At 26.0% G+C, this 13,423-nt stretch overlaps 1 protein-coding gene across 1 annotated transcript in view; it reads right to left on the minus strand.

The window, feature by feature from the left end:
• LOC135927891 (uncharacterized) overlaps positions 1-13,423 on the minus strand; it is a 37,197-nt gene that overhangs the window by 9,538 nt on the left and 14,236 nt on the right. The window contains exons 3-7 of the mRNA XM_065464135.1: positions 13,108-13,182; positions 11,335-11,368; positions 5,879-5,961; positions 1,197-1,278; positions 711-905 (exon numbers count right to left, since the gene is read on the minus strand). Of these exons, the coding sequence (XP_065320207.1) occupies positions 711-905; positions 1,197-1,278; positions 5,879-5,961; positions 11,335-11,368; positions 13,108-13,182 (469 nt within the window). The remainder of the gene's footprint in view (positions 1-710; positions 906-1,196; positions 1,279-5,878; positions 5,962-11,334; positions 11,369-13,107; positions 13,183-13,423) is intronic.

The following is a 13,423-nucleotide window of genomic DNA, read 5'->3' on the forward strand; positions in this document are numbered from 1 at the left end:
GTATACACCTTTAGGTAAAGTTGTCATGGGTAAAACGGCAAAAATGTTCCGTTTGATTAAAGCTGTAAAAAAATAATTTTTAAATAATAACGTTTACACTTAATAAAAAGATACTTTAGCATTTAATAAATAATTTATGTGTTATTTGGGATATAATTTTAAAAATAATCGTAAATAAAGCCATTTTTGGTAAAATAATTTCCACTCCGGTATTGAAATGATTTTATATTTAAAAGGAATGAATAGATGTCAAAATTGAAATATTTTGTTCAAAACAATAGTTATGCTCAATTTTATTTTAACAATTTTACCCTGATTCTCAACTATTTTGGGGTATGGGGTAAATGGCGCACTTCACATAATTAATCATTGCTTCTAAATATTATAGGTAATCTTGCGTCTGAAGGATTTGGCTACATATAAATATTAATTTGTTCTGTTTTGTTTCACAATTTAATGTAAAAATGAAAAATAGCAATCGTTTCACCCTGATCTCGTCTGTCTAAAATTCATATAACAATAAAGCATTCTTATTTTAACCCCCCACCCCTCCCATTCTTTCTTATAATCGTTAAGCACTATGATATTCAGTTATTTTATAATATTCTTCCGCAGCAACCACGTTACCCGTTCCAATCGATACCTTCATTTTAGTTTGCATAATTAGCATCGCAACTATTTTATTAGTATATATTCTAAAAATGATATACTTTCTACTGGGTTACGTGCCGGAGTAGTTTTAGTGTAATTTTGAATGCATCTTAAAACGTGTTTGTCACTGAAGCCGCATTTTCTTTCCACGTACAATTTATCATCTTGAGTCGGGCTAGCTTCTTTCTTGAAGATTCTCCAGCAAGCTTGCTTGCAATCCTCGTTCGCAGTGTTACTGCAACATATTTCTCCCTCTTTAAATTTTGGCAATATATTAAAAAAATTTATCTATTTTTAGATATATCTTTAAAAAAGTAGCTAATAGCGCGCTAAGCGCCAATTAAAACTGATCTACTGGCAATATACTATAATATAACTTCAGGATTAAAATTGTCAAAAAAAACAAGAAAACCAAAATAAATATTCTAGTTCTTTAACCTCTATATTATTTTAAATTTTACCATTACTAAATTAACGTAATAAATAACCTGGAAATTATATCAACTATAATTAGAGAATGTTGAATACAAAAAAAATATATATACCTTCCTGCCTTTTTAAGCATTGATAAAAAGATATTTCATCGCTTTGCCTACAGGATTTCGTCAATTGTGACTTGGAGGTAGACTGTAATATATATAATTTGAAAAGTGTTTTTTTATCTTAAAATAAATAAAATTGATAAGCCTCCTTTTAAAAAAAAGGCTGGCATACGCAATTTTATTCACGCCGGAACAGCCGCCGATTGAGATCAGCGGCGTGAGCCGGCTAGCTGCCGATTTTTCTTATGGCGGCGGCGCGGCGTGTATAATATTTAGAATGTTGTTTAATTTTTATATATTAAATTATTATTATTTAAATTTGAATATTAACATTAATATAATAAAACATGAATTGTATTCTATTGCTTTATATAATAGAATAGTGTATATTATTTACATTCATTCATACACCATATTCATTTCGGCTATATTAATTATTTTTATGGATTTGCGCGTTTTAAACCACCCTATATACAATTATGAAATAACAACTCTCTCTACTAATCAAAAATCAAGTTATGTGTGGAAGTACTTTGGAAATCTTATTTTGAAGAATGAGAATTAGAAAAGCACGATAATGCCTGATTATATTTATTGTGAACCTTGTTTAAAATTGGGGAAAAAAGATGAGGAAGATTCGGATAAAAATAATCCATTTTCACAGTAATTTATTTTAATTTTAGACTTATATATATATATAATTTATATTTTAGTTATGATATCAAATGTTATAGCAAAAATATAAGTACCTGTAACCTTTCTCGTCACTTACTTAATGTGCATAAAATATCAGTAAAAACTAATAATAATAAATCCATTCAAACTCTAAAAATGTTTCTAAAGCCAACGCCAACATGTAGCAAGAATATAAAAGATAAAAAATGGCTCTTAGGTTAGTATTAATGTTTATTAATATTCATTTTAAATTTTTAACTGGTTTGTTAAATTAATTTTATTAAGCTCTATTTGTTCAAAACAACTAAATTTTTTAGTTTGTTTTGTCAGCTCTTATTTTGAGAACTTTTTAATGTACAAACTTAATATATAATTTATTAAAATAATTATGTAAAACTTTAAAACAACTAAATTTTTAGTTTGTTTATTGTCAGCTCTATTTTGAGATCCAATGCATAAACTTATAAATTAATAAAATAATTATGTAAAACTTTAAAACAACTAAATTTTTAGTTTGTTTATTGTCAGCTCTATTTTGAGATCTTTTTAATGTATAAACTTAATATATAATTTATTAAAATAATTATGTAAAACTTTAAAACAACTAAATTTTTAGTTTGTTTATTATCAGCTCTATTTTGAGATCATTTTAATGCATAATTTAAATTTATTAAAATAATTATGTAAAACTTTAAAACAACTAAATTTTTAGTTTGTTTATTGTCAGCTCTACTTTGAGATCCTTTTAATGTATAAACTTAATATATAATTTAAATTTATTAAAATAATTATGTAAAACTTTAAAACAACTAAATTTTTAGTTTGTTTATTGTCAGCTCTATTTTGAGAACTTTTTAATGTACAAACTTAATATAAAATTTATTAAAATAATTATGTAAAACTTTAAAACAACTAATTTTTTAGTTTGTTAATTGTCAGCTGTATTTTGAGATCCTTTTAATGCATAAACTTAATGTATAATTTAAATTTATTAAAATAATTATGTAAAACTTTAAAACAACTAAATTTTTAGTTTGTTTATGTCAGCTCTATTTTGAGATCTTTTTAATGAATAAACCAATGATATTTGGAATAAACTAAAAATATATTTTATTAAATTATGTAAAACTTTATTTTGAAAGTTCAAAACTAAATCAAATTTTTTATTTGTTTCTCTTTTTTAAATATCTTTTTTCTAATAGGGCGAAATTATGTTTTGATGTGCTGCTTAGATTTATTGCCATTTGATTCTATAAGCAATAATGGGATGACAGATTTTCTAAAGGTTTAAAATTTAAATAAAATGATTATTAAAAAATAAATTGCCTAAAAAAATAGAAATATAAGATAATTGATTCCTCATCAGAATTGCCTAATAGGACAACAATTAGTCGGGGAGCACTTGATGATGTTTATTGTTCTATAAAGGCACATGTTTTAAACCTGATTGATGCTGGTCCAAAATTCTGTTCCATTACTTTTGATTTATGGAACGATCATTTCAAGCGGCGAAATTATATTACATTTATTCTTCATCATTTAGATGAAAATTTTGATTTAAAATATTTTACCCAACCCGAAATGTGACTCAAAAGCATACTGGGTGGTATCGAAGAGGAGTTTCATTTAAAAGCCAAAATAATACAAATGGTAACTGATGCAGGGGCAAATGTCAAAAGAAGCGTCAGATTGGGGGATTATGAGCATCATTTATGCTTAGGCCATGGACTACATAATTTGGTTACAGTTGATGGCATAAAAAAAGTTGCCAGAATTGATAATCTCCTTAAAAAAATTAGAGAAATTATTTCAGCCCTCAGATATCGAGTAGCTGATTTGGAATGTGAAATTGAAGATGAGCATCGTAAATGTCTCCAGTCAATTTATGAGACAGGTCATATCTTGGATATTGATGATTCTGATCCATACCTTGATGACCATTTTGATAACGAAGCGGATAATAGAAATGTCATTACACCAACCAATCTATATAATACAAAAACGTTAAAATTAAATTGCCCTACCCGCTGGCACAGCATATTAATTATGCTAGAAAGTGTTCGTAGCGTGAACCAAAATCCTATTAATAATGTTTTGAATAAAATAGGAAAACAATGTTTAAAACTTTTTAATAATGAATGGGATATGATTGACGAGCTTTATGCCGTATTAATTCCATTCCGAGAGTCGATGGAATTTCTTTTCTCCCAAAAGGGATTAACTATAAATCTAGGGTTATTATTTCGCAGTGAAATAGAAACCCACATACAGATCAATATATCTGATTCCTCAGATATTATTTGTTTAAAATAAAATATGCAAAAAGCTTGACCATAGGTTTCCCATTACTGAACTTCAAGTTATTTTATATTTTTATTAAAATTATATTTTGAACATTAGATATTAGCGACTCTCCTTGATCCCAGATTTCAAAATCTGAAAATTGTGTCAGAATATTTAAATTCAAATTCTAACACATCATTGCAATTTTTAACAAGATATTTAAAACTTTTAGAAAATGATAAAAATGCACAAAGTGAAATCCAAGTTGAAGATAATGGGGAGACTTCCAGTTCTTATATCGCCAAAATAGCTCGTAAACATTCCATTCCATGCAGTGATTATAACAATATAAGTAATTTAGAACAAGAATGCCATATTTTGCTAAGCCAAAATAATATCCCAGAAGAGGATGCATTAACCTTTTGGAAGAAAAAGCAACTGGAACTTCCTAGGCTTGCTAATTTAGCTAGGAAGGTTCTTTGTATATCTGCAACCAGTACACCCAGCGAAAGAATTTTTTCCATTGCTGGATTAATACTCAATGCAAAAAGGACTTCTTTATGTCCCACCAATCTTGATAAAATCTATTTATTCATGATAATTATAATTTAGCTAAATCTGAATTCTGATTTATTATATTTCTTACTTAATATTTTGTTTGCATTCCAAATATATATTTGTTATAATAAAAATCAATAAAATATTACTAATATGTGTTGTTTATGTGACTCTGATCTGAGTGAAAATGCAATTCCTTAGTCTATTTCTGAGAATGAGAAAATACATGAATTTAAATTGAAGTGAGACAGGAAATAATTTAAGAAATAAACTATGTTAACAATGTGTTAGAAAAGAGCGCCAAATTATAAAAAAATGTAATACATTGATTTATATTTTTTAATAAATATCGCGCCGCCGCCGCCGACAATTTAGTAGGCGGCGGCGAAATCGGCGCGCCGCCGAACGCCGATAAAAAATTTAAAAAAAACTGCCGCCGTCAATTGAGACATCGGCGCACAGGTCTAGACATACCTAACATTCTAGAACCTCTTCAACACACTATCGCCTGGATAAGTCTTTAATTTTGGATTATACATGCATTCATTCGTAAACAGCAACCTGTTTACAGTAGCAGACTAAAAAGATCAACAAGTGAATTGCTATTCCCACTAAACGGAATAGCAATTCGCCTATCACTTTTCGCCTCTTTTAAAAAATGTTTAGCTCACAAAATAAAAATACAAACACTTAAATCTAGTGAATTCTTATATCTTAGACATATACAATTAAATATTTTTAAATTTAACTATTGCTCCTTTTTAGGAACACAATTATGTTTTTCTTAAAGAAAATTTTTTTTATTATTATTTTGATTCGTAAAATGTTTTTAATTATATAAATGATATACTCATAATTATTTTAAACAATTATACACTCAATCGTTACTCATATGAGCTTCGAAATTTTAATAACCAAATAACTCATGATTCAATTTAATTTTTTTTTCATAGGCCTAATCATAATAAACTTTCATCTTTTACGGTCTCAATAAAAAGTGATTACTATCATTATTATAAGAGAAATTTGATTTGGATAGTTCAGAGATTTATATTTATTAAAATCGAGATTTTATGGTTTTAAAATCGAGATTTTATGGTTATTTAATTATTTATATTAAGTTAAAATAGATAATTTTAAATGTAAAATATAATGTTTGTATGAATTACCGTAACACAACTCAAAAAACAATTTTGTTTGAGTGCCAAATTGCAGCAAGGCCATCCCAGCCATCCATTGGCTTGGTCTGTAGCTATCATTTAAAAATAATTGTGTTTAAAATTTTCTATATACTAAAAAAATATATACTAACTACAAGGTGTCTGGTATACTACTACAACTAAACTATTTGAAAAGGATTGCTAGAAAGGGCTGATGTTTAGAAGAATTTATAAAAATAAATTTTGAGAAAAAAAATCTACTCTCGAGAAAATTTTTATTATTTTTTTTCCTGTTCAATTGAATCTTTATTTGATTAAATATAACTAATATAATCAGATACCTCCGGGCCGTAAAAAATTTTTCTAAATAAACCCGGGCCGAAATTTTTTTTTATCTATAAATTCAGGCCGGGCGCAAAATTTATTTTTCTATCGGTTCAGGCCAAATATTTTAAGTTGCAATTATTATATAAAATAATAAAAAATAATATATTTAAAAATTTAAATAATATATCATTCATTCACTTCTCATATTTCCTATATCATTTCGAAACATCGAAAAATTTTTATACACCCGGGCAAAGCCAAAAATTTCACTTTTTTAAAAAAATCCGGGCCTGGCCGGGCCGAATTTTTTTTTTTTAAATCCAAGCCTGGAATGAATATTTTTTACACTGAACCGGGCCATGAAATATGGATAGAGAAAGGATGAAAATTAAAAAAGAAAATAGTAAAGGAAAACTAGGAAGGAAAATAAAATAAAGTTTAAGGAGGCATGAAAGATTATTCTATGGAAAAAATAAAACTTAGGGGTAGTTAGAATGAATAATCGCGGGAGCAATCCTTTGCAGTAAAAAGGGAGATTCCTTGAGCTGATCAGTCTTTTCGCGATCATAAAGTTAGATATTAATTTTAATTAATATAAATTTAAATTTATTATCAAAATTTTCATTGTACTCCAGCAACTATTACAGGTTAAATTTTTTTTTAAAGTTATAATTCAAGTTTGTCTAAGCGTATAACAAATATCGGGCTCAGCTTTTAACTTTGAAAAACCTGATTTTGAAGGAATGTACATGGAGAAGAAGATTAATAATAATCCTCTGAATTTGTAAGTGTATTTTTTTTAAGAACATAAAAAATCTGCAAAAATTAAGAGAAATTAAGAGAATACGTTTAAAGTTCATGGTAAAATCACGGTATAAGTAATCTGTACATGCAAGGACATAATTTCGACCAAATCAGGTCTAAAATTTAATAAATAATGTTTTATAAAATGATTTAAGTTTTAAAAATTTGGGGGAATGAAGTAGATTCCGGAATTTAGAAGAACCTTGGACACAGCATAAAACAAAATTGTTAGTTATCAGACGAGTTATATACAATGAGCGATAAAATTTTTGCAATTTTATTTTCTATACTTTTTAAGTGCCAAAGCTTAAACGTTCCTGTCCTATTGTCTTTAAGTTTTAAAGACGTTTTATAGCTAAAAAAAATATATTTTCAAGAACAAGAAATGAAGGAAATAGTTTTTGTATCTTTAAACAAATATATATATCCTAAGGAAAAATAACTTTTTTTTATTGATATTCTAAAATATACCATTATAAAATAAGATAATATCTTAATTTTTGGTCATTTAGTTTTTATTATGATTTACCGTGATGGTGAAAGTACAAGGAAAGTTTCAGATTATTAATAAATCTATTTAAAAATAAATAAATCTATCTTAAATAAACAAAATAATGTATTTTTTCTAAACGAGTGCGAATTTTTTAATTCAAAAGAGGCTGCTGTAGCACATAGATAACGAGGAGCCTGATACCAATATTATATTGTTGCCGCTGTGATACGTTATATTATAAATTATTTTAAGTTTTATTATCTTGCATGAATTCGTATGATAAATGTTTCATATTTAATAAATAAATATAGGCTTAATGCCTGAATTTAAATATATATTATGCTGTGGCTGACTTCATAAATTTTAAATAATAAATACACTTAGCTTATTTTATATATATATATTACAAAAATTACAATTAAATTGGAATTTTAAGAACAAAACCATATTTGTTTGAAAAATAGAGCCTGCAAGTTGCAATGAGAAAAGATGAGATTCGTTGTTTGTTATAATTCCTAATTCATATAGTTTATTTTTTTTATATAGTCATAATATTTTTTTTCTTCTTTTTTTTAATGCTAACTAATTGACAAATTCGCTATTTATGTTTAGCAAAATATAACTAAATTTTGTAAGTAAGTTGTAGCCGAGGTTGCCACGCGGCAGGTTCCCACAATTTTTTAATTAACATGCAGATCTGGCAAAAGCTATTGAGCCATTATTATGTAATTTTTTTTCTTCGATCCCTAATGTGGTAAATATTTTTCTGAAAAACAACCACTTGAGCAAAGCAAGGACTAAAAGGACATAGATATGGGTAAGGGATATATATCAGAGACCTGTAGAGATACCCATGACACGACCCGGCCCGGATTTGTGAAAAATAATTAGGCTCAACCCGAATTATTAAAATTTTTTTACCGGTTTCTGGGATTTACATTTTCAAATAAAGAACTCATTTTTTTATGACATGAGTTTTTTTTTAAAAAAAGGTTAGCCCCATAAAATATACCAATTCGGTATAATGAAGTTCGTTTTTCAGCTAAAATGAAATCATTTAATATCTAATAACTTTTAAAACTAACTTTTATTTTAAAATGAATATTATTTCCCATTTAATATCAAAGAAAATTTTATTTTATGTTGTATGTTTGTTTGACAAAAAAAAAATTATAATAATTAATTAGTCTCCTAAATTAATAGCTATTTTAATATTCTCGTAAGAAAAAATTAAAAATAAAAAATTATCATAATTAGTGAATTATATTTTACTTTTCTTTTACTAAATAAAACTAGAAGTATTTTCCAACGACATTATATAAATCGTTTTGAAATAGAAATTAAAATATGAGAAGTGAATATAAATCATTATTATTAAATATCCGGCTCGGTCCGGGCCCGAGTTTATTTTTAAAACAAATTTTATAAATTTATTATTAAAAAAATGAGTAGCGATTATTCAAATAAAACCTTAACATCTAAGTGGCCCAGCGGGGGAAGGGGGGTCATCATTTTTGATTTGACCGGCACAAAGTCAATTTCTTGAAAAAAAGAAGCCATATTTAAAATTGACCACCTCTTTTATATGCCAAATCACGCTAGTTATGACGAAATGTTTTTAATTTATAACCGTGTTATAAAAAAAATTCATGGTTTTTTTAGACTTTATAAAAATCATTATATATATATATTACATATTTTACAAAATATATTTAATATTCGTTAACACGTATTTATATTGGACATTAACAGAATAATTTTAGTTTTCGCTTTTTCATTATTTTTTAAAAATTAGGAGAACGACTATATAATAAGATTATGAAAGTTTTCCGCAATTCGTTTCATATTTATTTTATCTCCAGTAATGTTGTTAAACGGTTCGATTTTTTAAAAAGATTGACAAAATGTTTTAGCTAAAAAAAATATTAAGTAAGCCTGGAGATTTTGCTCATAGATGAAAGAAAGGTTTTTTTTTGGTTAAAATATTGGGTTAGCCGCTTTTAAAAATTGACCCGTTTAAATGAAACTACTCCCCCCGTTATAGAAGAATATAAAAACAGGAACAGTTCTTTAAAAAAAAATTCTCAAAATCATCCATTTAACTAATTGATTCAAAATTCATCTGAAATTAAATTTTAAGGATACCAATATTACTCTGAATAGTGATTGCACTTGAATTTAGACTAACCATGCGCAGAAAGGTTTGGACAACCATTTGCCAAATTTTGAGGCTTACATATTATTTGGCTAAAATCTTAATCGGTCCGTTTTTAAAAATCGGCCCAACACTAGATCTTGTATAAGTTCCTTTTTTTTTGCTAAATTGAGCTAGAAATCCTACTATCAATTCTTATGATTAACTTATTTTTTGGTTGATCGTATTTTTATGCATATTATGAGAGGTAATTTGATTTAAAATTCTATACCAATTTTTATTTTTTGGGTAACTCTCATTATGGCAAAAAAAAAAAAATTTCAAATAAATTATTCTTTTTTAATAAAAATAAAATAAGTTCATAATTTATTCAAAAAAAAAAATTAAAAAATAAGATTTATTATTAATAGTATGTCTCCAGAGAAAAAAAAAGGAACTGTAAAAAGTATAATACAATATTCATACATTTTACAATTATATCCAAAATTTTAGTTATATTCATTTTTTTATCGTAAATAAAAAACGAATATACTCAAATAAAAAACCCTAAAAAGTGACTAATTTATTGTTTTTTTTTTATAAAAGGAAGCTGAAGCTATGTGGCCATTCAAATGGAATTTTTTTTTATAAAAAAAATATGACTAGATTAGTGGTATAAAGCAGAGGCTAGCATGGGTACATTATATGGTCAGAACCAGGTCTATCAAGAAAAAAAAATCTCTACACGACTAGTCCGCAGTAACTATTTTTAGCCCAAGTCCGATCCATTACTTTAAAAAAAATTTAGGTCCATTGGGAAAATTGAAATCAAGGCCATACCTGGATTGCAGATTAAAATAAAAAAAATATGTATTTAGAAAATTAAGGATAATTTGTTTGGGATATCGTTATAAAATTATTTCAATATTGCCAATAATTATGTTTAATATATATATAAATTCAACGAAATAACAAGCTCAATCAGTCCGGAATCGCAATATTTGGGTGGAAAAGGAAGGTTATTCGTTACTTTTTTTGAAAATATATATTTATTGCTTTATTTTTTAAAAGGCCGAGTTTTCATATATATTTCTTTTTAGATTTTGATCATCGTCTTCGATAGCAAAATTTATTAACCGGTCGGACCGTGGGGCGATCAGTTCAGTGCATCGGCCCGGTTTTTTCACTATTTATAATCCAAATGGCATAATCCAATATAGTTGTTAATAATTTTCTAAAAGATATCATATGAAAGCTTGAGAAAGAATGGACTTATGATTGTTTGTAAATGAAAAAAATCAAACTATTATATAGACAAAAAAAATTGAGTCATACGGTCAAAGTGTAAAGCAAAGAAGGAAAGCTCAGAAAATCGGTTTAGTGACAACTTATGTTTTGTCGCGAAACGTTTATAAAATTTTAATGGGAATTCGTAAAAATGATGTGCTACAATTTTTTTTGTGGTGATGGGGTGAAAAAAAAATGCATATCCTAATTTTAAATATATTTTGAAAATGGCTAATTATTATAAGGTTTTATTGTAATAAATTAAATGTTTAAATAGACGATTGTTTCTTAGTTTTTATAAATATTATTCATTCAGTCAAGTGTAAGATTTTATTTAAAAAAGTTTAGAATTACTATCAATCGTGATTTTATTTTGATAAATTTAAAATATCATACATGAATTCAAAATAAATGACTTACCATCGATGATCGAATTCATGCATTTCCAAAAAACCTATAATTAAAAACAAATTATATATAATCGATTCTCCATCAATGTGTTATTTTTTCAACTTTAAATCAATTTGAGCGTAAAAAAATGAATATAAGATTAATGCCAAATCTGTCTGAAATTCAAAGGAGAGACATTCTATACATATTGAAATACATTTCGACAAAATCATTTTATAATGATTAAAAATACAATATTTTTGTAACATGTAAAAAAAAAAATTATTATTTCAAAGATTGTTTCATTTGTCATGGATTTATCTTTATTTATTTTCTATTGGTTTCAATAATAAACTCTAAATCCACATATAGCTTTCTTAATAACATATTGTGTCCCTTTTTTAAACACATGGTAACTCTTCTCGTGACCTCTTTACGAGTTTGAAAATATTTGCGAAAATCTTCGAAGATCTACAAATGTGATTTCATCTTGAAAGATTTTTTATGCATGAAAATTACGAAATATTTACTTTTAAAAAGTTTTATATACAAAAGAAAAGATATGGAAATTTTTTTGGAGGAAATCTTTTTATTATTATTATTAACCTGGGGTTATTACGAGCTCTATTTTTTTCCCCTTCTTCTAAATTATTAAACTTTTAGGCCGTGTTCAGTTTATTTCATAAAAAATCTGTTTAGCCGTTTATAAAACTTCCTCAAAACAGAATAAAAAGAAAAAGCTATGAGGGTAGTGCCCTTAGTTCAAAATCTGAATAGAATTATCTAAACAAAAATAAGTGTCAAAAGTATGACCAACCAGGACTTAGGGTAAGAGTTAATTTTTTTAGTCAAAAATGTGGCTATTTAATGATAATGGCCAGGGAAGTTCCCTTTTTTTAGATTAACAGGAACATTTTACCCAATTAATTAAGTAGGATTTAAATGTATTTTTTTGAAATTAAAATAAATTTGTTTTAAATGATATTGCATATTAAATTTGATCGACATTTATATTTTTGGGGTTCGCCATAACCCTGATATCCACTACATCATTTTTAAATGTTTAATCTCAAATTAGAATATATATTATATAAAAAATGAATAATTTATCGTTATAAAAAATAGCATTAAATTTTATATTTATAAGTCCTTTATTGTGCAATTAAATAGGTGTCTTAAAATATTTTAATTATACACCAAATAACATTAACGTTAGCTATAAACATGAATGATTTATTAGTTTAATATAGTTAGTCACTACAGCAATTACCACGATATTATAATAAGAGAATGCGATTTTTTAACAGTTATTATATGAGTTATTATAGTACAATTTGTGCATACATTAACACCCCCTACCTATGCATAATAGATGATATATATTATGCAACTAAAAATTATTAAATATTTATATTATTAATGAATAACTAATTTTACAAAAAATTATGGAAAAAAAAAGTAATCGCATGCCTTAGATATAGAAAACGGTCAATATATATGATTTTTTTTTCTCAATGGTATGTTATATTATATCTATTATACATTTTTGAGGTGAAAAGTTTAATTAATTCCATTATCGGATATGAACTAATTAGAATGGTAATTTAATCAGGTTGACACGCTTTGCATAAACTTTGCCTTATAAATTTTTTGCTAAATTATTTATTATTAATTCTTATATTTTTTATCTTTCTTTCCTTCTATCTATCTTCTTTCTTTCTTCCGTTCTTTCTTTCAATCATACTTTCTATTCTATTTTTTTTCTTATCCAATTATTTTATACAAGGTAAAATTATAGCTTACAGCTTTTTGAGGACAGAGTGCATGAACATTCGCTAGTTTTTGATATCGTATATCTTTAGGTAGAGACAGAGAAACCTTTATTAAAATATATTAGATATATAAATAATAAATAATTATATATATTTAAAAAGAAAATATTTTAGGCCTAAATATAATATTCAAATTCAAAACAAATCATTCTAATTTTTGTAAAAAAATAAATATATATATTATTTTTTAAACTCTTAAGAGGCAAGGTGAGTTTAGCACCCCAGGGTTTTTAAAATGTTAAATTCAAAAGTATCATTTTGATAATTTGATCTGGGTTTTTTTTAGT

Source organism: Gordionus sp. m RMFG-2023, chromosome 4 (assembly GCF_954871325.1).
Source record: "Gordionus sp. m RMFG-2023 chromosome 4, tfGorSpeb1-WG-v2, whole genome shotgun sequence".
NCBI lineage: Eukaryota > Metazoa > Nematomorpha > Gordioida > Chordodea > Parachordodidae > Gordionus > Gordionus sp. m RMFG-2023.